Genomic DNA, 23230 nt, shown 5'->3' with positions numbered 1-23230 from the left:
ACAAGCTCTCTCCTCTGGCACCACAAAACAGAGGAACACAATATTTTCGGACCCAAAAGCTGCAACCTTGTGGCTTCATAGCTCAGTGGCAATAGCACTGGTCTTGTAAACTAGGGGTAGTGAGTTCAATCCTCACTGCAGCCTGAGGTCTGCACTGCAGTTTTACAACAACCATCATGTGAACTGCAAGGGTTCTGAGTGAGCTCTTAAGCGACTATCAAATCTTTTCATTCTGCATAGTGACTTCTCCCATTAGTAGGAAACGGACTGCAAATTCAAGACATTTCAAGCTTTGTGCCGTCTGTTGAGCTGCTCTAGGAGTAGGTAATTTGTGGATAATGTTCATAGTCACCGGGGAGAATTTTTTGCAGGTTGTTGGGACAAAATGCACTTATACTACTTGACCTATTTCCAGTAGCAGTTGAATGTTTCTTTTTGTCGCATACAATGCCAGAGAACTTTATTCCAAAAGAGAAAGAAAGAGACAGAAAGAATGATAGAGAGTGTGTGCGTCCATACGTGGCTGTGGTCTATGTACACATGTGTATGTGTAAATCAAATATGGTACTCAATGACAAAATCCCTTTGATGCTTTGGGAGCTGGATATCTTTTACTGCGGAATGGCATAAGCAGCTCCAGTATGTTGGCAGCCACCTGCTGGAAGGGTCTTATAGCCTGAGAGCTCATTAGTTGTGCCTGATACTCTACCCCACACGGTCCCGGGCTAGGTGGCACTTCCTTGTGTTCAGCCTCAGTCCACTACCTTTATTCTCTTGAGGACCTCACCCAGGTGTGCAAGATGGTCATTAAAGAAGAGGCTATAAATAAGTAAATCGCAGGTGCATTAGTCCGTGGCCAATTGTGAAAGCTGTTTTGTCACAATCTTAATCTGCAACCTCTACCATATGGCACCTGACAACATATCCAAGGTATTGTCTTGTGTCTTGTTAGTTTTCTGTCATTAACACAAAATCTCCATTAATTGTTTATTTAGGATTACAAGATAAGACTAGGGACTAGAGCTCTCCTCTATTTACCAGTCTATGTTTGTTTCTTTGGTGCTGAAACTGTGGTTGAAACAGAAGCTCGACCTTTGTTTTGCGGAGCTCTGAAGATCTGTACGAACATGCCCGAGTCGTTGAAACATTTTATTTGCGTCATTTCCGCTTTAAAGCCAGCCCATACTGCATTACCTTAACTTGATTGGATATTAGCCTGTTGTGAACTAGTTCGCGTTCTTGTGAAATCACTCAGCGCGCCAATATTCGGGTCTCGGAAGTTTTGTTACATATGCACATATAGGAACGTATCAAACGCATTGAAATGACATCAACCAGCAAAGTACCTTTAGAATCAAGGAATCTACCCTGGTATGTTAACATTACATTACACGATTCAAAGAGTAGCTGTTCGGAGAACTCGTGGAGGGCTATATATTCTCACTTAGCATAGTTAGTGTTAGCTTACGTTAGTTAGCTTTAGAGTTCTGCTGTGAATGCTACCATGCAGCGAGTGTTTTGCTGCACTGCACACACGTAAAACAGATATACGTTAAGGGTTGGATTTTCAAGAGAATACATTGCAGCCTGGATATTTAAAGTCTTGTAATAAAGTTAATGGCATACTGTTCCTGGTAATGTCTTGCGATTCCTCAGATGACTTATTTGTCATTTAATAGTCCGCTAAATTGGCAGGGATTTATTTTGTACAGCAGTCTGCTATACCTAGTTGTATCCTGGAGTTGCTGCTTCCTACTAAAGTTGGTAAATCATGTTCTGCTGCCTGAAATGAATTAAAGTGACGAAATGTATTCCCTTCAAAACATATGGTTGGAGTTTCAGTTAACCGTATTTGTAGACACTTAAAGCAACATTTGTTGTGGGCTGTTATGAAACATTATGCCCCATAATATATAAACGCTGTATTTTCTGACGCAGGGTGGAAAAGTACAGACCTCAGACTCTTGATGACTTGATCTCCCACAAAGATATTCTAAGCACACGTAAGTCTGGCATGTTGTTCGCACTGGTGCTTGTAGGTCTTCATAGTTCACTTTACTGATGGTGTTGTGTTTTTAAGGCGTGTGCTAAATGTTTGTTTCAGTCCAGAAGTTCATAAGTGAGGAAAGGCTGCCCCACTTGCTCTTCTATGGACCTCCTGGAACAGGGAAAACATCAACCATTCTGGCCTGTGCTAAACAACTTTACAAAGAAAAAGAGTTCAATTCCATGGTTCTTGAGGTAGGGTGTTTTAAATCAAGTAACTGTGATGGGACACAGATTCAAAGATGTAAATAAATATGTGCTCTGGAAAGTTTGTGTGGTTATACAGTAATAAAAATGCTCATAGTCAATGTACGGATTTGATATATGGAATTAAATATGTAGCCTTAGGGAAATATTTAGCTTTAAGGAAAATAGATCTGTAGAATTGTCACTGTTATGTAATATATATATGCGTGTTACCGTTATGTGGGTTAATCTGGATAAATTATGTCTTAACTTGGTATAACACCTAGTTAATTCCTGATTTCAAACCCCATCATAAACCTCTCTTGAATATTTACTTAAAGCTAATACATATCCAAAAGATTGTAAGCTATTAAATGCTATACAGCACACCCAAGCTGAAGAGGAACATACAGATAAGTGAATTGCTTTCTATTTTTATGGTAGCTTAATGCATCAGACGACAGAGGCATTGATGTTGTGAGGGGGCCAATCTTGAGTTTCGCCAGCACCAGAACCATTTTCAAGTGAGACCATATCTTCGTTTCCTTCATGTTGCGGGGCCATATATTATTATATTATTAGTAGCAGTAGTATTGTGGGACTGTATTATTAGTATTAGTATTATTATTATTATTATTGTGGTTGTTGTTTTTTTGTTCTTATTAAAAGTATTATTATTACTACGTTGGTTATTATTATTATGTTGATTGCAATGTTGTTGTTATTATTATTGTTTTTGTTGTTATTTCTTATTTATTTCTGTTTTATAGGAAGGGATTCAAATTGGTGATATTAGATGAAGCTGATGCTATGACCCAGGATGCCCAGAATGCTTTGAGGAGAGGTAACCATCTGCTACCCCCTGCCTACCTGCTGTGCACCAAATGGCTTAGATGTGAACCACCAGTATTGGCCATTCTCAACAACTATGGCCTCCTCTTTTGGGGATTTTGATTTTTAAATTATGCTTATGAGCAGAACAATTGCCTGATTCAAATTATTGACAGTAATAAAGAGAGGCTGAATTGTGACAATTCTTAGATTTACTTATTTCCTTTTTTTTTATCCATTGCAGGCTATTCAATCTAAAAAGGATGATATACTTTTCCTCCTTGTTCTTGTTTTCAGTCATTGAGAAGTTCACAGAAAATACCAGATTCTGCATGATCTGTAACTACCTGTCGAAGATTATCCCTGCCCTGCAGTCCCGATGCACCCGTTTCCGCTTTGGCCCACTGTCCCAGGACCAGATGATTCCTAGGCTGGAGTATGTCATCCGGCAAGAGCAGTGAGTGTCCAGAGACTACTGTGGACTTTTGAAAAGCGAGACTTAACATGACTTTTTTTTTACACAGAAAGATGAAACATTTGACAAGATTTCACTTCTCTTGACCATCATGGACTTGGTCATTCACCAATACCTTCCTAAGTTGTTTTTTTAAATTTGTTCTTGAGAGAGGTCCTAAGGAAAGTCTACATCAGATTCATGATGTGTTCTACAACCACAGAATTGTTGGTATCTGTGTCTGATGAATCCCATTGTAAATTGAATGCAAGTGTCAGTTCTTCCTTATTAGCATTAGGTAAATGCCCCACCAATCCCCATACAAGGGCATGACACTGCAGTCAAGTCAAGAATGCCCAAATGAAAATCTAAAGATGGTGACGCCAAACTTAAGAAAAACACAGTAGTAGTGCTGAAGGAAGTGAGGTACTGTTGCAGGAAGTGAACAGCAAAGGAGCTGTCATATTTAGTAGCGTCGACATTTTTTTTTTATAAATGATACAACTTGAAATTGTAATTTAAATACTATAAATCTGTAGAATTGAAAACGCAAATAACAATTATTTTCCAGAAACATGTCAGCACTCAAATGTGCGATAGTGTGCTCTTGAGTGCGATAGTGTGCTCTTGAGTGCGCGTAGGTTCTGATCGTACCGGAGTACAAATCCCAAATGAGAAAACAGTGGTCAATGTTACAATCTTTCTGAAAACTGTCTTAAGTGGGTTTTAGAAAGACATTTTTGAGGACAGTTTGTGAATGATGCCCAATGGCTTTACTGATGGTTAGTATATGTGAGTAGTATATGTGTGTTTGATTAGATGTTATGTCTAGCGCTGCCTAATTTCCTGAAATATTGGTTGAGCCCTTATGAGAATTTCAACATATTTTAAATGAACAGTCTGCTGCAGCACAAACTGCACTCGAAATGAAAAGAAAAGACAGTCAATGAATGAATGAATTTAATTCAATAATTCAGTACCATTAACAGTTGTCATTGTCTCAGGGCGCCCAAAGCCTGAATGAATGAAGAGACACCCTCCCATCTCTTTCTGAGTCACTGAGCACTATGTGTCTTTCCTGTCCCACAGGGTGGATGTATCACCAGATGGCATGAAGGCTCTTGTGACCCTGTCGGGAGGAGACATGAGACGATCTCTGAATATTTTACAGGTGCGACACACGCGTCCAGCAGGCTTTGCATCTCTCTCTTTATGGCTCAAACTGACAAGCTTTGTTTTGGTTGGTTGGTTCATTAGAGCACCAGCATGGCCTATGGGAAGGTAACGGAGGACTCTGTGTACACCTGCACTGGACACCCTCTCAGGTCAGACATTGCCAACATCCTCGACTGGTCACTGAACAAGGATTTCACCACGGCGTACAACTGTATCCTTTTCCAAACTCCACTGAGTGGTAGTAGCAAGTTGCCCGTGACTCTAGAACGACTCTGCGCCACATTAGGCCCAGATCCTTACCAGTCACTTCCTATCCAGGGTTCCCCATCATTGTTCAGTTGTAGCTCTTGATCAGATGCAAAGAAGTTATAACAGTAAATTATTGATTTGAAGCTTTATTGCAAGGCAAGAAACTCATGCAACTTAATTTTCTTCAGACTTCTGTTCTTTCAATGTCCTGTACCCTTATTACTAATCGTACAGTAAACAGTTATTAAATACATTACTATATGTTGGTGCTAATGCTATTCAGGAACCTTTTAACTCTCTTAAAAGGTAATTGCATTGTTGTGGACAAATGTTAAACTGCAGATTGTTTTCTTTGACTGTGGCCCCAGTAATTTTTCAACTGAAAACACTGAAAGGTCTGGCATTGCACGACATCTTGACTGAAGTCCATCTTCTAGTACACAGAGGTAAGACATTATACAGCCACTCTGTTCTTACGGTCTTAATGAAGGGCATCTGTCAGATTCCCTTAAGCATGGATGGTCATGGTTATCCAAGAAAACTGTACCCAGCACAGAGATTTTGACCAATACTTACATACAGCTATTTATATGCAAGTCTACATTAAAGAAATGCCCTGGTGTTCCAAATTATATTTTCAGTTAATTATTCATTAAAGGACACAAAGGAATGCATAAGGATTCAAATGGATTACATTCGACGGTAAATCGTACGTTAATGTGCTTTGTATTAAGGTGATAACTTAAAGACGAGCTGCTTCTGTGATAGCTAAATTCAGCTTGACAAATGCTACATACAACTTCAGTTTTGTCGATTGTTCCGTCATTTTTGCTCTTAAACAGAGACTTTCCGCCCAACAATCCCTCAGCTCTCTCCATCTTCAACTACCACAGTGGTTCTCAATCTTTTTCTGTCATTCCCCACTTTGAACAAGGGGGGCTTTTCAAGCCCCACCTGTCCCTCATCGCTCCCATAAAATGGTCAATTATTGAAATAACCTTAAGTAAAAACAAATAGCATCTTATTTAGGTCAGCAAATGTATATTGCTTGAAGTGATTTAATGTTTCATGTTGTAGTGTATTGTTGCTATGGACACGCACACATGGACGGATTATGAAACCATTGGTCAGGACGTGTAACAAAATACACGGCTTCCAACCACAAATAAGAGATACATTTAAGCCACTTCTGATATTAACAAATACAAAGTCTAAAAACAATTGACAGCAAGCAAAGTTCCTAACAGCGACTTCACCCAGAGGCTCTGGTTTAGGGCCCCCCTGAGCTCAGGGGCCCTTGGGCCTGGGCCCGTTCAGCCCGTTCGGTAATCCATCCCTGCACGCACACACTATTGTATTTATTTCTGTTGACAGACTTTTACTTTGACAACTGTGACAGTTAGTAACGCACATGTCTAGTAAGACTCTATTAAATTATGCTTTCTCACACTGTGATAAATATATTTAAGTGACCTATGTTTAAATTCTATGAACTGTGTTAGTTCGTTGTAACGTAAAATGTAATTATTATTAATTTAGATAATTTAGATCTAATATGTGACCGTTAGCACACCATTCATTCATTACCCAGTTGGTGGCAGACGTTAGCACTTATTAGCCAGCTGTGTTGTAATCTGTTGTTGCTCTGATTCTTGGTGTAATGAATCTAATAGTAACTTGCTGTGTTTCGTTTCTTGTGTATTATTGTTTCACTCATAAGTTTTCACCTGACATCAATATAGGAGCAAGGCGAGTTAACCGTAGCCTACACAGCCCTAACTAAACTAAACTAAAGTAAAAAAAAAAAAATAATAATAATTAAATTATTATTATTTTTTTAAAGTTGCGTTAACTGCGTTAAAATATTTTATCGCGTTAATCGCGGCCGCATTAATCGCATAGATTAACGCGTTAACGCTGACAGCCCTAATAGAAACACAAACACTTGCGTTCATTTTAAGTTAATTTAACTTTATGTGGTATAACCACAAAACCATATATATAAATATATTTGTGTTGCTGCAGTAACCCCCCAGATTGAGGTTGTCCAGTAAAGTAAATTGGGCACAAGTGTGTTACATCTACTTGCTATTCTGATTGCCTCTAAACAACTGATGCATTTGGTTTAATGTCCCTGATTTATTATATTTTTATGCCTAGTGTAATTTATAAGATTCCCTATGACTCTGTCCTGAGAAAAGAAATGTACATTGTCAGGTATTTGCACGCCAGCTATGATGAAACAGTCGGTCATCAACATCCTGTGATGACACTATACTAAAAGGTTGTCTAACCTGTTGAGTTTAGATAGGAATTCAAACAATAATGTGGCAATATACTGTATGTGGGACTGACTGCCTTGAAAAAGTTACCGTAATTGTGTTGTGTACATGACAATCACAGTTATGAATGGTTTTCTTTGCAGTTGACTTTCCTCCTACTATTCGAATGGGCTTGCTCATCAAGTTGGCAGACATTGAGTGAGTGGATTTTTATTCATGTTTTCTCCCCCCAATACACCATAAAGTGACTCAGTTTGTCTAATATCAAACTTTTATTGTGCTTTTCTCTTTAAGGTATCGACTGGCTTCGGGAACCAGTGAGAAGATTCAGCTGAGCTCAATGGTTGGAGCTTTTCAAGCAGTGAGAGACATGGTAGTCAGTGAGGCATCATAAAACAGACACACCGGCTTGACTAATCATCTGATCCTCCTGATCTCCTTTGAGGGTTCTTGGCTGTGAACCTGTGAGCTTTAAAGTGTTTTGTTTTTAAACATCACTCTTCCAAATACGCACTTGAACACACAAAGCAGAACACAACTAGTTACACCTTGAACAAAATATTCACAGAATTGGACATATGTATAAATACATTTACAAGTTGGAAATAAATAGACACTTTTGTAAGTTGCGACTGTTGTCTGTATCATCAGTGATATCCACAGCATCTTCATCATCACCATCATCATCTACAGTGGGCCCTGCAGTAGGTCTTCTGTCTCTTAGGGGTGTCCCTGTAGGTGAGAAACTCCAGAAGCTTCTGGGGAATGGGAAAGGCTTTCATCTGATGAGTTGACACTGAGAAGCGTAGGACGGCGCGACACAGGTGGCTAAGGCTGGGGATCATGGGCTTTACTCTCCAGAATTTGGCATGGCCATCTCTTGTCCTGCAGAGAAAGCCATACTTAATACTGCATTATGAAGCACAATATGTCATGTTTATAAAACCAACTGCTTTTGAAGAATCACAATATGTATATAATTCTCCAGGCTCAATGGAAAATTAATACACTCCGACACAATCTTTTAATTCTTCTAAATGTCCCAATTGTTTGTCAGATGCCAGAAATGCAAATGGGAAAACAGCAAATGATTTTTGTCTTGCTAGTTGCATTTAAAATTCTACGTTTTGTTATTTTATTTACTTGCTATCTTTTTTAGAATGCTATAAGTTACCCTGTGGCAATGATGCCCTCCTGTGGATGAAAAGTGCAGCACAGTTCGTTGTGGAATGTGGTCAGGTCTGTCTCCATCATGAAAGTGTTCTGACCCAGTTCCCAGAGTCTTAGAGCTCTGTTTGTAAGATTAGTCAGAACATTAGTCAGGTAGAGCATCAATACCAGCAGAATGCCACTCCTCAGTTACAGGAAATGTTTATAATTTTAAAATGATTAATTGTATGTAAAAACTGTAAGATGGTGTTAAGTGTATACACATAGCTCACCTGTGGTCTACGACCAGAGCCAAAAACAGTCCATCAGGGGAAAAGCACAGAGTCTTGATTGTTTTGGAATTCATAAAGGGTTCACAGCTACAACAGTCCCTAAAGCACAAACGCACAGCAACACGTCATATTTACATGCAGAGGAACAAAATCCTTGCTAATGAAAACAAGGGTTTTGCTACATTGTTACCCATGGCATTTAAAGGGGACTCCTCAATAGACTTTTGAGTTCAAATATCAACAATCAAATACACTGCTCCCTTCAGTGCTCCTAAGGCAATGTTGTTGATTGGCTGGAATAGTGTATAGCTTGGTCCGACCCACTTTGTTTCCCGTTTACAGAGCCAGGACTATACCAAGCGGGGACGGGGGCACGCACACACAGAACGCATACAGCTAGAAGAGTATCTTTTTCTTTTAGAATTGCGTACTCCACCTTTTAGACCTGCGAAAAAGTTGCAGCCTGAGGTTTGCACAGTAAAAAGAGGACTCCTTACTCGAGTGTTACCAGAAGCTCAGCAGTGTACGGGTCCCAGAGATCCACCCTCCAGCCAGCGGAGTTGTGAAGGCCATATGAGCCCACTGCCAGCACAGCTCCGTCTGGGGAGAAGTCGCAGGATGATATAGCGCTCTGTTTGGTGAACGCTAGGTGCCTTATGAAGGTGTAGGACCGAAGACTCCACAAGCACACTCTCTGTTATAGAAAGTGTGTGTGTGAGAGAGAGAGAGAGGGCGGTTAGGTCAGTTTTTCGAGTATTTTTGCTCATTCACCTGTCACATTTAAAAGCATGACCTGCGGGATAGATGGGGCACTTCCTGTAGGGGTTGTACCTTTGCTGAGATCTCTTTACATAATAAGCATGTCATGTCACTCTAAGAGATGTTTCACTAACCCACTCACATTGTCTGAGCTGCAGACTGATGCAATCATGCTGCTGTCAGGAGAGACCCTGCAACAAATAACCCAACCTCTGTGGCCTGACAACACACGGCATGTTCTGCCTGAAAAAGATATAGACAGTAACATTTCAAACAACTCTTAATTTTACATAGTCAGAAGCAGATGTGGCCATGGTTGCCTTGAAATGTTCCATAGTGAGAAACCATATTTTACGTGTAACAAATGTATTTCTGTGGGGACATTGGCTGATTGTTAAAGAAAGACTGATGGAAATCATGCTTACCTGTGCTTGTTAAATCCCATATCCTCAGTGTTTTGTCACGAGAGCCAGACACAAGTGTTAGAGTTCCATTGGGAGTAAAGACCAATTCCCTGACAACAGACTGATGTCCTTTCAGATCAAAAAGTGCCTCACCTGTAGAATAACCATATACAGAATAATAGAAATCATGTCTTCCAAATGTGTGTCGGTCAAGGTTGTTTCTTGGACATTAATGTAAAACTACCATTTAACTGTAAAATAGTTTTCTTGATCATTTTAAAGAAAATTCCCTCTATAAATTAAACTGCAATACTGATATATTGGCTAATGCTAATTTAATTAGCATCGTGCACAGCGATGTTTCTCTAATCATAGAGTCTAATGTCTCACCGGTTGACACGCGCCAGATCTTAATGATGCCGTTATTAAGACCTGTGGCAAGAAACAACATTTGGACATCCTCGGTAAGTTCATAAGAGGCGTGGCTGGTTGCACCAGGACGCTTCCTTGGACGGGGTCCAAAAGCTAACCCCCAAACAGTATGGCCACAATTCAAAGTCCTGTCTGAGGTTTTATCGGTTAGCTGGGCATCCCGAACATCGTCTCCTCCTTCTCTGCAATAGATAGAAATATTCTAATATAACAGTGAGTAAGCATTGCCCTCATATTTTCCAAACCATATAACGTTGCAGTGTATTCATACACGATGTTGTAATTTATTGACGACATACTGTACATACTCGCTATTTGGCAGGGGCCATGCAAGCACCTTCACGACGCCATAACCCATAGACCAAGCGAAAAGTGATCCTCCAGGTGAAAAATCCACGCTCCATGTCTCACAGCCAGCGGTACCTCTCAAACTCTGGGGATGTACGGGTCTGAGCTGCTCAACCAATCCATCCGAGACTCCTGGTAACCACATGATTAATACACACATTTAGGTAACTGATATAACGAGATGATAAGAGCCGATCATGATTAATATACGATGGCGCCATTCGTGTGGCGTCAGGTAGGCTAGAAATGTCACGCATACAGAGTCTAAACAATCCTACATGTTCCAACTGAGTAGCCCTGTCATAGCAGCTCTCGGCAGCCTCAAGTTACCTTTTGTGCCGTTATCGATCGGGCAGTCAGGAAGAAACAAGTCACACATGACGTCGTCTTACTGGTCGCACTGGTGAAGGATAACAGAACAACGCATAACACACACAATTAAAGTATTCAGAGCGAGTGACATTTATACTGGTGTAAGAATTTAAAGCATTTCCGCAACCGAATGTTAGTCATGTTCGTCAACATGGCTGCCCACGTGACATTGTATCCTGAAATACCGGAAATAGTTATGTCATGTCGGTATCTCACACATGCCTGCATTGTTAATTTTTTACAGTTTGTTTGAAACAGCGATTTGGCTTTGGCTTTCACGCCCCCCTTGTCATGCAGTCAGTAAGTGAAGGTTCGGAAGATACAAACTTTCTCAGTTTAATAGTCACCTATGACATTCATATCTTCAATATAACCACCGTTATGAAAATAAGAAAATAATGACCACATTAAATACTACAACAATTTTCTTCTGCACCAGCAACTATGACAGGAGCAGATTCATTTTATGGTGCTCCTCTATTTAGAAATGTCCTGATCAATACAAACCACAGTCAAAGAATAATACATAATCCAGACCCCATTAAGTCACTCAAGAACCATCTATGAATATTTTTTCTCAGAACAGATAATTAAGTTAGAACAACAAAAACCAAGCAAAACCTGGTAACTTAGGTATTCTGAGAAGTATTGCTTTAATTACTATGGCACAATGATTCACCATCTATGAATAATTTTTCTCAGAACAGATATTTAAGTCAGAACAACTAAATCCAAGCGAAACCTGGTAACTTAGGTATTCCAAGAAGTATTGCTTTAATTACTATGGCACATACTATTGCAATCATAACAGCAAAACTGAATACAAAAACATAACGTATAGGTCTAAATATAATTGTTCTTGACATTTTACAAACATATCAAACATCTATACATCATTACAGTAGGCACATTATGAAAACCACCCATCTCTACTGTAGTGATCACATTACAATAGTTTTCCTGCAGTTTTACAAGGTTGAATTCTTAGGCCTGTTTCAGGCCACCAAGGCACCATAGGCACCAAGGGACTCAACCTTAGACTACTTCTAGGTTCTTTTTTTTTTTTTTTTTACATAAAAGAAAAAAAAATGTTTCCTGAGATTCCACCTTGAACTCATATTGGCCATCTTTAGGCTACTGCTATTAAAATAATTTAAAAAAGAAAAGCAAAATAAAAGTAGGCCTACATCAAGGCTACAGTTTCCATAGTAATCAATTCACAAACTGCTCAGAAAGAAGTATTGGCAATATGTCCACAGAAATATTTACAATATCTAAAATGTAACTCTGCAATCTTCTATTCTGCCACAATAATAGTGTCTTGGTTTTCTTGAGTTGCCTCTGTGTTTTCCAGATCTTCATGATCATCTGTAAAACAAGTCAGTGTGTAAAATAACTGACAGACATTCCAAATTGAGTTTGCCCTCAGATATGCAGTAGAGAATACTTATACTGATTATATGATTTTATTTGTTTATGGGATACCAGGTTACCTCAGGTGGTCTGGACTTACTGGATGGGATCCGGTGAATCTCTACCAGTGTCGTGGAGTGTCCATTTGGCAAAACGGGTAACCTGGGCACTGCTTCTGTAAATATCTCATCATCTGATTCCACCAGATTCAGCACATCATTCCTTTCTTCTGTCAGGAAACTTATACAATACATTTCATTTGTTATGAATGACTGATGTACACACATAACTGCTGGCAGTTTGATTTTAAAAATAGGCTTTGGACCAGGCACTGATAAAGTATCACCACGGCTATTTGGACAAAGGCTAGCGGAAGGTTTGTGGTTTGATTATGTGGTAGCACAATACACCTTGCCATTTGATAAGCTTTAGATGGAAGAACGAGGTTGTGTCACTATCAAATTGTTGCTGCTGGTTAAGCAGCCCTCTGATTTATTTATTGTATTGATTCACTGATTTCCTTATTGTATTACATTCATTACCTGCTTTCAGAGGCACCTCCTGAGCTGCTCTCAAGACCAAACAGGGCCTTTTAGCTTAATCTACTTGCAGTAATTATAGTGTGCTGTCTATGCATAAACACAGAACAAATGTTCCCATTGAAGAAGGCTTTACTCCATGTAAGCAGAGAGATACTATTTTACTACTTGCTAATTGATGTCCTAATATGTAGCTAGTTCAAGTGTTTATGCAGACCTAACACTGAAGAATGCAGCTCAGAAAGCAGCTATCCACCCTCCTGAATATGGCCTCAAGACTCAAATCACACTTTAGCTTTAAATCTTCTGTAATAAATCCATACACATCCTTGAATGGACAGAACAATTACTGAGAGGACCATACAAGACCACATTCAATTCCATAATGATTTTAAATGTCCTTCTGCCTCAGAGGAGCAAGGTCAGTGTAGATGTCATTGGATTTCCTTTATCTGGTTAGATAGATATTTAATTTTTTTTTTACAAAAATAAACTAAATGGTAAAATGTTTCCATTGTTGAGAGATGTTATGATGTTATAATGTCCCATGATTACACAACAAAGTATGTCGATGGTATGTCGACTACTCACCCAAAATGGTAACCTAGAATAGAAAAACAAATAGATGTAAAATATGAACACAAAAGCTATTTTTCATTGTAAGAGAGTGTCACCTATCCAGTTGGTATATTGAATTATTATATTTGTACTAACCTCATGTAAGATTACAAACATATTAATAATTAAAGATACATTTCCTTAAAAACACAAACTATTAGAAGCAGCAGCATTTCAGTTTCCTACCCAAGCAAATTCTGTGGCGGTTTGAGTATATAGCCATTCCGATGGAAATCCCAGCTCCGAGAATCAGAACAGACAAGAACGTGCCAACAATCCCACCAGTGTAGGACACTGACGCTGTTTAAAATACAGAAATGAAAAAAAAAAAAAAAACAGAAATCACTTCTGTTGCCAAGGTAAATTTGACATCTGCAGTAGACACTCTTGTCACACTATGGAAAGTAAATAATAATATCCTTTGCAGGGCAATAATTCTGTTTCTTTGTCTATTATTTCAGAAGCATTACTTCAGTTTTTCTCGACACACTACTTAATAACATGAACTGAGCTTCATAATCATTTTTGTCAGTTTTGAATAACAGCATCATGGGACTCCGTTACATTTGCAGTTCACACTGGATAAACAACGTATCTATCCCCCAGAGTATACTCACACTTTACTACAAGGTACACCTCTAATGTATTTATCCCCACAGAATATACTCACACTTTACTGTAAGGTAGACCTCGAATGTATTTATCCCCTCAGAATATACTCACACTTTACTGTAAGGTAGACCGCTAACATATATATATCCCCACAGAATATACTCACACTTTACTGTAAGATAGACCTCTAACTCGCGGACAGCGATGGGATTCTCGCTCCTGCAGAAGTATGTGCCCTCGTCGTCTTTGGTGATGTTCACTATGGTCAGACTAAATGTGGGCCCCTGCTCAGATATGACATACTTGGAGCCAAGTTTAATGTCCTTGTGTGCAACAGTTCTCTGCCATATGGTTTTGGCAGGAGGGATTGATTGCTTCTCAATGCAGGTCAGTGTCACATTGCTACCTTCTACCACCGTCACCAGTGGTTCCCCTTCAGGGTATGGAGTCTCTGGGAAACCATAAACGTGTGGAAAATAGAATTTAACAACTTAACAGTGTATGAAAAACAAATCCTAAAACAGAGCAAGGAATTTACTGTCATGTTCAAATCTGATCAGATTAATGAAAGAACAACGCAACATATTCAATGACTTCAATGACGTCACTTATCTGCTATAAATCATTCCATAGACATGTAACAAAAATCCATGCATAAACAGTATTGTGAAAGTGAATCTTTAGATCTTGGCCCCTAAGGTCGGTGATACAAAAACAAAATAAAATCTTGACATCTTCTTGACTTACTCAGGGTGAAGTGGCAGGAGTATTCATCACCTTGACTCATCACATGTTTCCCTTGGCACTTAAGCTCATGCCCATCACTCAACACACTCCTGTTGAGTATTACCTCCAACGTCTCGTTTACACTAGAGTTTAACACGACCCCCTTTGAGGTCAAATCCTCCCATTGTAATGTGGGCGCAGGGTAACCCCCACGCCAACTGCAACTAAAAAGAACGCTGGAGGAGTTACTCTGGATCCTCCAAGTGCATACTGGGTGTCTTTCCGGTGGATCTACAAAGGGGGGGGGGGGGGGAAGAATGAAACAAAGAGGAGCATGACAAGCATTGATGACCCTTCGGAACATGTGGTGAACTTGCCCGACTTGCTAAACAAGGGTCACTGGAGATGGCCCGCAATGAATGCAATCTAAATATAAAACCTGTGAGCCTATACAATCTGTAAGTGACACATAAGGTATAAAGTGAAATTAGAAAAGGTGAGTGCCTACAGTATACAAGCAGCTGTAGACTCTCAGTCACTATCTTCTTAGATATGGTATTCTCTGCTGAACAGCTGTGGTCTCCTTGTCTATTTGGCGTGATGTTCAGCTCCTCATACTGTATCAGAGATCCGTTGCCAGAAACAAGCGTGTCCTTGTTTGAGCTGGCCCCTTCAAACATCAAAGATAACGTCCGTGATGGATAGGATATAGAGGGGCTTGAGCACTTGAAATAAACAGTGGAGTCATTTCGGACATACAGGGTTCCATTTGGGAGTTTTTCCACAGGTGAGATATCCAGGATCACTTTGTCTGGACCACCTGGATAGAGAACAATGCACTAAAGTAAAATATTTACTGCATCTTGTACCACATGTACATGTTGTATTCAGATTATATCCTATACAGTCCTCTAGAATTAATCATACAGAATCCTAGGATTCATCATAGACCTACTTGGTAAAATGGGGGGGGGGGGGGGGGGGATCGCTCTCCTTGTCAATTCATCCTCACATATCAAATTTGGAGATTGCAGGCAAACACAAAAGTATCGCAGAGTAAAGAGGAAACATTTCTATACCATCCATGTGATTAAATTTTATCCTGCCATCCCAAACTCGGTTTCCTGCTATCCCAAACTCAGTCAGTTTCATACATGCACTAGGAAGCCGTGAGAACAATCAGCACTGCCAGGGGTTAAAACAACAAACAATCCTGAAGAACCAGTTTCAGATTGGATTACTAGCGTCACATATCCAATCTGGCTGGTGTTGAGTCTCTGCGTTTCAGCTATACATTTAATAAAAGCAACATTGTAGGACACTCCTGTCTGGTCCTGCTACGAATTATAAAATTCTACTGTCAGATAGAAAGTATGGGAAACTTACTAAAGATGTGTAGGTGCACCCCAGTATGATTGTGAACCTTGCTTGTGTCCTGTAGTGAGCATTCACACTCATATGATCCTTCATCAATTGCCATTAATCCAGTAATATTCAGGCTGCCATTGTCCAGTATGGTGAAGTGACCAAGTCTAGGGCTTAGTTCTGAAGAATGGTTACGTTTTACCACAATGCTCCCATCTTTTAGCCACTGTGTCAGTGCTGGAGGAACAGTGACAGCCAGGTCATGGCATGGAAGTGTAACAGTGTGACCCAATTCTCCAAGGATACTTTCAGGTGCTCCCCCATGGTCTGCACCACCTTTCACAAATAAAGCATTAGGGAGGAGGAGTGAGTCATAAAAATGGAGAAACCTTCACAAATTAAATATAGAAATGGAAAATGGTGTTGCCTATATGATAGAAGAGTCAAGGTCATGAGTTAGTGAGAACATGTAATCTAATGATAAATCGAGAGTATTTCCATAGGCTAGGTTCAATTAAAAAACGTGTGTAAAGTTTATGTAGCATTTTGGCCTACCTGTTTGACATGAACATGCAAAATATAAAAATGTAACTACTAATCTCATTGTTGGATCAGTACTAGCTTGGTTTGGTCTTCTTTTGAAACAGAACAAAAGGTTCCACGGCGATCATCAGAGAATGTGTGCACCTCACGTAGACCTCACCGCTGGATGATCTCGATTGAATATTGAATTCCGAATTAACAAACGTCAGGGAGTGATAGCAAAGTCATGTTGAAATGTTGACTTCAAGCCACTGTGGCAGTCGTTGTGCTTTAACGATGGTTGGTTTCAACGAAACCAGCCGAATGAGATTTTTCTTCCATACCTACCTGGTTACTCTCGGGCGCACTCCCGGAAACGTAGGTGTACTTACCGGGCCACGCCTTACCTTCTTAAAGGTAAGGTAACATGGATATGTGCACTAGCACCTGGTTTTCTTGTAGTGAAAAGATGTCAAGTACGCTACCGCTGACAGGTGTCGGTCTGTGCTTGTTTCACATATGTTTTTATAGTTTATGACTAGGCCTATCTAGAACAACTTTTCTGTAAAAAAAAGTAGACTTCTGTAATATAAACAGCCTACTCGCTATGATATAAACACTATTGTGGTGAGGAACTGAACCCTTTACTAAACGAATTACGCTCGCCTGGGTTCGAGTATGTATGTGAACACGTGCACAACAGGGGGCGGTGAGCGCTCGAACAGGACGGAGAGATTATGTGCGGAGACAGCACTCGGGGGAGTATGCTGTTCGCAACCAGTGTTGACCGCAGCGAAGACAGGGGAGCTGTTGAGTTATTGAGTTTATTGTGCACTGCAGTGTTAATGGGTTTCTTTATTTACTTGTAGTGCTGTGTCTTTGGGTTGGCGGTCTGTGCTTAGTGGGGGAATGCCCTCTGAGGGAATTTAGTCTGGGAATGTGGGAATGAATTATGTCTTTAATAAAATATATTTTCCTATGGTAACATGCCTGTGGTTAATATCCTCTTGCCTGTGGCACCAGACCACACCAGGTTAACAAAGGTGGTGGCAGCATTAATTTACTCTTTAACAACAACAAATGATTACATTATTATGCATGTAACGGTTAGCCAGAGATTTCAAACCAAACCTGACTAATCCTTCTGTCATTCACCTTGCTCCCCAGCCCATCACCTGTACCCAGAATGGCATATTGCTAGAAATTGTTTTATGACCCAGACTTGCACAAGCTTTTGGACAGGTGCTCAAATGATAGTGGCCGACCTGAGGTCTCATGTGTTTCTGTGTATAGGACATGGTAAGGGAATGAGTTTCTTACAAAACAAAAGTCATATTATGTGTGAGCCAGTTTTAGTGGTGTATTAAGGTTGTATTAAACATTAGTACGTGTGTATTATGTTTGTTTTTACAGTAAACCTTTCCAAAGGCCCTCCTTTAGTCCTGACTGAAAGACTATAGAGACCAGCCTACAAAACAGACAGTTATCCAGCTGTAAGGTGATGAGTTATGTCATATTATGTGTGAGCCAGTTTTAGTGATGTATTAAGGTTGTATTAAGCATTTGTATGTGTGTATTATGTTTGCTTTAGGTAATGATTGGAAGACTGCTCAGTAAGTGAGGGTAGTCATTACTGCACACTACCTCCACTCCTTTGGTACATAGAAGATGGTGAGATACATCGTACAGTCGGCTATGGAAAAAGGCCTGCAGCATGACAACTGCTGACTGGGAGTGTGTAGTTGCACAGTAGGGGGCGACAGTGGTATAGTGGTACAGTGGTACAGTGGTAGAGAAGTCGTTTAGTAATCAAAAGGTTGCTAGTTCGATTCCCTGTCGAAGTGTCCTTGAGTAAGACACTGAACCCCTAATTGCTCCTGATGTGCAGTGTGCCATCAGTGTATATGTAAAAAATGTGTATACATTGTAAGTCGCTTTGGATAAAAGCGTCTGCTAAATGACTAAAAATGTAAAAAAAAAAAAATGCACAGTCAGGGTGCTCATTATAGGCAGCTGGCAGGCTGGTCCAGTCAATAGGCTACGATGTTTTTTTTCCCCACTCTTGGCTACACCACCCACTGCGTTATCAGTTTAATTATCAGTATGCCTTGTTGGACCTAAATGTGGCGCAGACGTTTTGTCTCACTTGCGATAGGCCTACTACAAAACAGAAAGCAAACGTGTGCCTGAACCAGAGCTAAAATGCATAATAATTGATGCAAACACAATTTTTGTCTTTTGGAATAACAGATGCCTTAACATATTCTTGCAGAACTTATTATACAGTCAAGTGTTTCAGTGGAACAGAAAAAAAGGGCTGGCGGGCCTTAAAGGGGCCATGTTATGAAAATTCCACTTTTTTAGTGCTTCTCCACGTTAATTTGGGTATCTGGCATGTCTACCAACCCAAAACCGCTGGAAAAAAACCATTGGCGATCTTTGTTATGGTTCCTCTTGGTCAGAAACGTCATGATTTAGTCTATGAATGAGATTCCCGTGTCTTGGCCTGTCACAAGACATTGGGAGGTTCCCTACATGGCCTTGGCCCACCCCCCACCTCATCCCCAGCCCCCCCCCCCCCCCCCCACACACACACTCGTTACATATAAAACATTTGCCAGAGGGCATCAAAGCCGTTATTGCAAAGCTCAGATATACTCTGAATAGCTAGCTAGCAGCATGCAGCAAACGAAGCAGCAAACGAAGCAGCAAACAAAGTTCTCAAGATGCGCTGTGGTCGGCTGCACAGATCCTCACAGATCTATACATCATGTTCCAGCCTCAGAAGAGACAAGAGCGAAATGGATTGATTTCATTTTTGAAGGCAATGTCCCGGAAAGAATTGGCAAAATTCTGTTTGTGTGCGCAAACCATTTTGAATTGGACTGTTTTGCCAACCTGGGTGAATATAACGCTGGACTCGCAACAAGATTGACCTTGCAAGCGGGTTCAGTACCATCTATCCGTCGCATTTCAGACGAGCAAATGTAAGTATTTTTAAAAAATAATTCTGGTACGTGCATTGACCATTTAGTGTGGGTGGTTAGGGACGTTAGGAATGTTGATGGGGGATGTTAGCATTGTTGCGTTTTGGGGAACTAGTATGTGTAATTTTCGCGAACAATAACCTTTAGTTAAAAAATAACTATAACTTTTTTAACATTAGCGTGTAAGACCTTGCCTCGGAGCCAGCTGGTGTATATAGCTGTAGCAGTTAAAAGTTCGCTAGAAATGTGGCCAATGTGTTGAATTTTTCTGTTGGCAATGTGATGCATTAGGCTAGTCATGTCTGCCTTGTACAGCAGTTCGTTTGGATGTAATAGGTGTGATAATTTACGTTTGCATGGGTATATAGTGCCTACCGCAAACAGCAAGAACATTTCTGTGAACTATTTGTTAGGACTTCGAGATGTTAACACTAAAATAACCTGGCAGTGAAATTATAGGCTTTGTGTAAAACTTAGCGACATTAGCATCTTGTAGTGTGTAGGAGCCAGCTGATGTACGTATATCAATCGCTAAAGATATGGCCAACGAATTTTTGTGTGAACAGTTAGGCTAGCCTATTTTAATCTAGGCTTACTTATACAGTAGATAGTTCGTTTGGATGTCTATGGAGAGGAATTTGTGTCGAAGTATATAATGTCTTTATGAAAAATAGTTCTCATCCAAAAAACATTCCTTTGTGAAAATGCTTGTGTTGGGGTGGAGGTGTTAATAGTCTGCCTGCAAATATGATTCAAGGCAATTAGCCCTCCTGTTGACACCTTCGACACAACAATGATGGGGTCATACATGTTAAATGGGCACTTTTTTTGTTCATGAACGACGTGTTTAGCAGCTAAGAGACTCACCTGCATTTACCAAAACATGCTGCTTACTGTTCATATCACTTGTATCTTATACCATACTGTATATATTCTATTTATACATTTTTATATTACCACTTTGCACATACTCTGCACTCTTCTGATTTTGCACTTCTGGTTAGATGCTAACTGCATTTCGTTGCCTCAGTACAATTTATATGTATAAATACATATATATAAACAAACCTAATAACCAATGCCATAATCATTTTGAATCTATAGTTATGTTTTCCCCCTTTTTTTTACAGGGACACCAGCCTTCAGCAGATTAGAGAAGGTGTTGACCAACAAGAGGGTTCTGAAAGATGTGGGGAAGCTGAGCCCTCACTACCAGACCTCGTCGTTGGAGTCTTTCCACAGCGTCATTCTGCGTTTTGCGCCCAAAAACGTAGTCTTTCCTTTTCTTGGAATGTTATGCAGGTAACAGTACGATAATTTTTTCAAAGAAATGTATACCTATTATGTATTATACAAACTATTATACACGCATACACACATGCTCTTATAAGTATTATTTTCTCCCCAAAGACTCTACCTGGCAGTCCTGCATTTCAATGAAAATGCTGGGCGTCCCCAAGCAACAAGTTCAGCTGGTGAGCCGCTATTTAAAGTGAACCTCCCAAAATACAAGAAGGGCGTGCACTGCAAAGCCGGTGAAAGCAGAGCCAACCTTCCGTGAGTCACAGGCTTTATTTGAAATTCCACCAAGTCAAACAATGTACAAACAGTATGTGAAACTTAAATAACATATACATTAACTGCTGTCTTTAAATGGTCTTCATAATAAATAGAATAATATAATTGCAAAATAATTATAAAAATAAAATAATAAATACAATATAAACAATAAATAAAAACAATGTAAAAGTTTTGGATTTTTTTTTTTGTATTACAGAGTACGTGGATAACCTGTTGGACCTCATCTTTCACAAGGTTTTTCAGGACCCGGCCCCATATGTGAATGAGGTGCTGAAGATCCCAATACCCGCGGATCTCTCTGCCCAGTTTGAGAAACCTGACAAGCGGGAAGTTGTAGCCAGCTATGTGTCAAGGTTCAATCGAGGGCATGTCTGAACCCCGTATACCTTCCTTGAGCATCAGGGAACACTCTTCGTATCTGGAGCACAACTCAGGACGGCAGGACGACCCTGATTCTCCGGCCCAGATAGCCCCAACACCAGCCAACAAAGCTTCTGTACGCCAAATACCTGTAACGTCTAAGCAAAGTTTACATTGTATAAGAGAATAAAAGGTGATACACATATATAAAGTATTCCTTTGTTTACAGTATGGCTACAGATGGCACAAAGTGTAATTTTGTAATCAGTTTTTATTATACTTTTTTTTGTATTTATTACATATGTACCAGCTATTACATTTAATAACTATGTTTAAAAAGCACTGTGGCATTCTTTCTAGCAATCTTTCTGACAATAAAAGTGTATAGAAACAGTTTTGTGTGCCTTTAGTGCTTGATAAGTAACATGTCAACATTTGACGCGTGTAAAATGAGCAGTTAGCAAAGTAATACAGAGGGAAGGGTAATTTATTGTATTTTTTTCCTCAGTCATATTTGTATTGCAGAAATTACTAACTCATGCATAAAAAAAAAAAAAAACGTACTGCTCTATTCCTCTTAGACGTAAAGGCCCATAATCTGCCCTATAAACATTCGATGCATTCTGTAGTGAGTACACGTTCAAACACACAGGTTCAAGGCCTGGGTGATCGACCATACATGTAGTTGGGTTCTGAAGCTGCAGTAGTCTTCTTGTAACCTTGAATATTGAAAGTGTAAGTGACATGGAATATAAAACAGATGATGACTTCATATTTACAGTGCCATTCAAAATGAATTCACACTACCTGTGGTATCTCCCTGCAGCATACATGCTCAGGCTCCGTAGGCATTTGATCACACTTGCCACAAATACACCTGTATAAACAGAGTTTTAAAAAGTGACAACTTTGCAGGTAAAGTTTATTTGAAAGTTGTGTTCATATTACAGACATAAGTCATAAGTCATCAAATACAACGATTTAATAAGTAAACAAGGTTTAAACGCTAATTAATGGAGGTAAAAACGTTACCCCCACCCCTGCTTGGTCAATTACTGTACAGATGGAAATTTACTCATGTAGCATTTATATCTTTATGGCGTTCCCGTTACTTGCATTTACACAAACACTTTCACAAACAGTAACTTACATAAACACACTGTATTTGCTACATACTCATACATGCACAAATTATTCACGTATCTCGAATCTCTAGCACCACTATGCTCTCAAAACCGCTAACAAGACTGTGAGACCTTAGCCAATGTACAAACAAAAAAAAATGTAGAAGTGACAAAGGTAACTTCCCATTCAGAAACGTCCTGTTGAGCCCTAACTTCTCGAATTTGTTCGGGAGCCTTTTCTTGTTCAGGGTCTGACTCTGGTTCAAAACGATATGGTTGCACGACGCTATCTACAAAGGTAATGGCTAGCTGGGCAGGCAGCAGCTAGGCGAGCGCATCTCGTGGAGGAGGGGAGAGGGGGGAGGGGGGAGCTGGCTCATTAGCATTTAAAGGAACAGGCAC

At 39.9% G+C, this 23230-nt stretch overlaps 3 protein-coding genes and 2 long non-coding RNA genes across 8 annotated transcripts; 2 read left to right on the top strand and 3 right to left on the bottom strand.

The window, feature by feature from the left end:
• Positions 1-1218: 1218 nt before the first annotated feature.
• On the top strand, positions 1219-7853 carry rfc5 (replication factor C (activator 1) 5). Its single transcript, XM_012820351.3, has 11 exons — positions 1219-1371; positions 1939-2003; positions 2105-2241; positions 2677-2756; positions 3003-3076; positions 3361-3520; positions 4607-4688; positions 4775-4904; positions 5311-5388; positions 7368-7422; positions 7519-7853. The coding sequence occupies exons 1-11, from the start codon at positions 1325-1327 to the stop codon at positions 7616-7618; spliced, it is 1008 nt and encodes a 335-aa protein (XP_012675805.1). The 5' UTR covers positions 1219-1324; the 3' UTR covers positions 7619-7853.
• On the bottom strand, positions 7478-11141 carry wsb2 (WD repeat and SOCS box containing 2). 2 transcript variants are annotated; one of them, XM_031570756.2, is made up of 9 exons: positions 10940-11141; positions 10570-10741; positions 10220-10443; positions 9851-9982; positions 9568-9668; positions 9164-9360; positions 8667-8765; positions 8399-8515; positions 7478-8109 (listed from the first exon to the last, which is right to left on the bottom strand). In XM_031570756.2, exons 1-9 carry the CDS (start codon positions 10986-10988, stop codon positions 7908-7910), a joined length of 1293 nt encoding a protein of 430 aa, XP_031426616.1. In that variant the 5' UTR covers positions 10989-11141; the 3' UTR covers positions 7478-7907. The 2 variants fall into 2 exon arrangements, with proteins under 2 accessions (XP_031426616.1, XP_031426617.1); XM_031570757.2 differs by lacking the exon at positions 10940-11141 and having other exon boundaries at positions 10220-10463; positions 10570-10587.
• Positions 11142-11282: 141 nt separating this feature from the next.
• Positions 11283-17265, bottom strand: vsig10 (V-set and immunoglobulin domain containing 10). Of its 2 annotated transcripts, none has more exons than XM_031570754.2 (9): positions 16810-17265; positions 16276-16590; positions 15398-15709; positions 14911-15180; positions 14330-14614; positions 13738-13851; positions 13525-13537; positions 12475-12634; positions 11283-12349 (listed from the first exon to the last, which is right to left on the bottom strand). In XM_031570754.2, exons 1-9 carry the CDS (start codon positions 16856-16858, stop codon positions 12194-12196), a joined length of 1674 nt encoding a protein of 557 aa, XP_031426614.1. In that variant the 5' UTR covers positions 16859-17265; the 3' UTR covers positions 11283-12193. The 2 variants fall into 2 exon arrangements, with proteins under 2 accessions (XP_031426614.1, XP_031426615.1); XM_031570755.2 differs by having other exon boundaries at positions 12180-12349; positions 12495-12634; positions 16810-17258.
• Positions 17266-19475: 2210 nt separating this feature from the next.
• LOC116221109 lies at positions 19476-21953 on the top strand. 2 transcript variants are annotated; one of them, XR_004164026.2, is made up of 3 exons: positions 19477-21065; positions 21174-21320; positions 21541-21953. It is a non-coding gene; the product is annotated as an uncharacterized LOC116221109 (long non-coding RNA). The 2 variants fall into 2 exon arrangements; XR_006152495.1 differs by lacking the exon at positions 21541-21953 and having other exon boundaries at positions 19476-21065; positions 21174-21454.
• On the bottom strand, positions 21317-22752 carry LOC122133027. The gene is made up of 2 exons (XR_006152496.1): positions 22512-22752; positions 21317-21862 (listed from the first exon to the last, which is right to left on the bottom strand). It is a non-coding gene; the product is annotated as an uncharacterized LOC122133027 (long non-coding RNA).
• Between the last annotated feature and the right edge of the window lie 478 nt (positions 22753-23230).

The sequence above is a fragment of the Clupea harengus genome, chromosome 7, assembly GCF_900700415.2.
Source record: "Clupea harengus chromosome 7, Ch_v2.0.2, whole genome shotgun sequence".
NCBI classification, from domain to species: domain Eukaryota; kingdom Metazoa; phylum Chordata; class Actinopteri; order Clupeiformes; family Clupeidae; genus Clupea; species Clupea harengus.
Note: the sequence above shows the minus strand (reverse complement) of the source record. Positions and strands in the feature narration are given on the sequence as shown.

Bases quoted from the DNA above. Each gene is read 5' to 3' on its own strand.
- rfc5 (XM_012820351.3), top strand. From the start codon at position 1,325: ATGACATCAACCAGCAAAGTACCTTTAGAATCAAGGAATCTACCCTG. The intron at 2,757-3,002 runs GTGAGACCATAT...TCTGTTTTATAG, and splicing joins AGCACCAGAACCATTTTCAA to GAAGGGATTCAAATTGGTGA. The intron at 5,389-7,367 runs GTAAGACATTAT...TTTTCTTTGCAG, and splicing joins CCATCTTCTAGTACACAGAG to TTGACTTTCCTCCTACTATT.
- wsb2 (XM_031570756.2), bottom strand. From the start codon at position 10,988: ATGTGTGACTTGTTTCTTCCTGACTGCCCGATCGATAACGGCACAAAA. The intron at 9,983-10,219 runs GTGAGACATTAG...GTTATTCTACAG, and splicing joins GATCTGGCGCGTGTCAACCG to GTGAGGCACTTTTTGATCTG. The intron at 9,361-9,567 runs GTGAGTGGGTTA...TTTCTATAACAG, and splicing joins CAGTCTGCAGCTCAGACAAT to AGAGTGTGCTTGTGGAGTCT.
- vsig10 (XM_031570754.2), bottom strand. From the start codon at position 16,858: ATGAGATTAGTAGTTACATTTTTATATTTTGCATGTTCATGTCAAACA. The intron at 16,591-16,809 runs GTAGGCCAAAAT...TATTTGTGAAAG, and splicing joins TGCATGTTCATGTCAAACAG to GTGGTGCAGACCATGGGGGA. The intron at 15,181-15,397 runs GTAGGCACTCAC...CCCCCTTTGTAG, and splicing joins TCTACAGCTGCTTGTATACT to ATCCACCGGAAAGACACCCA.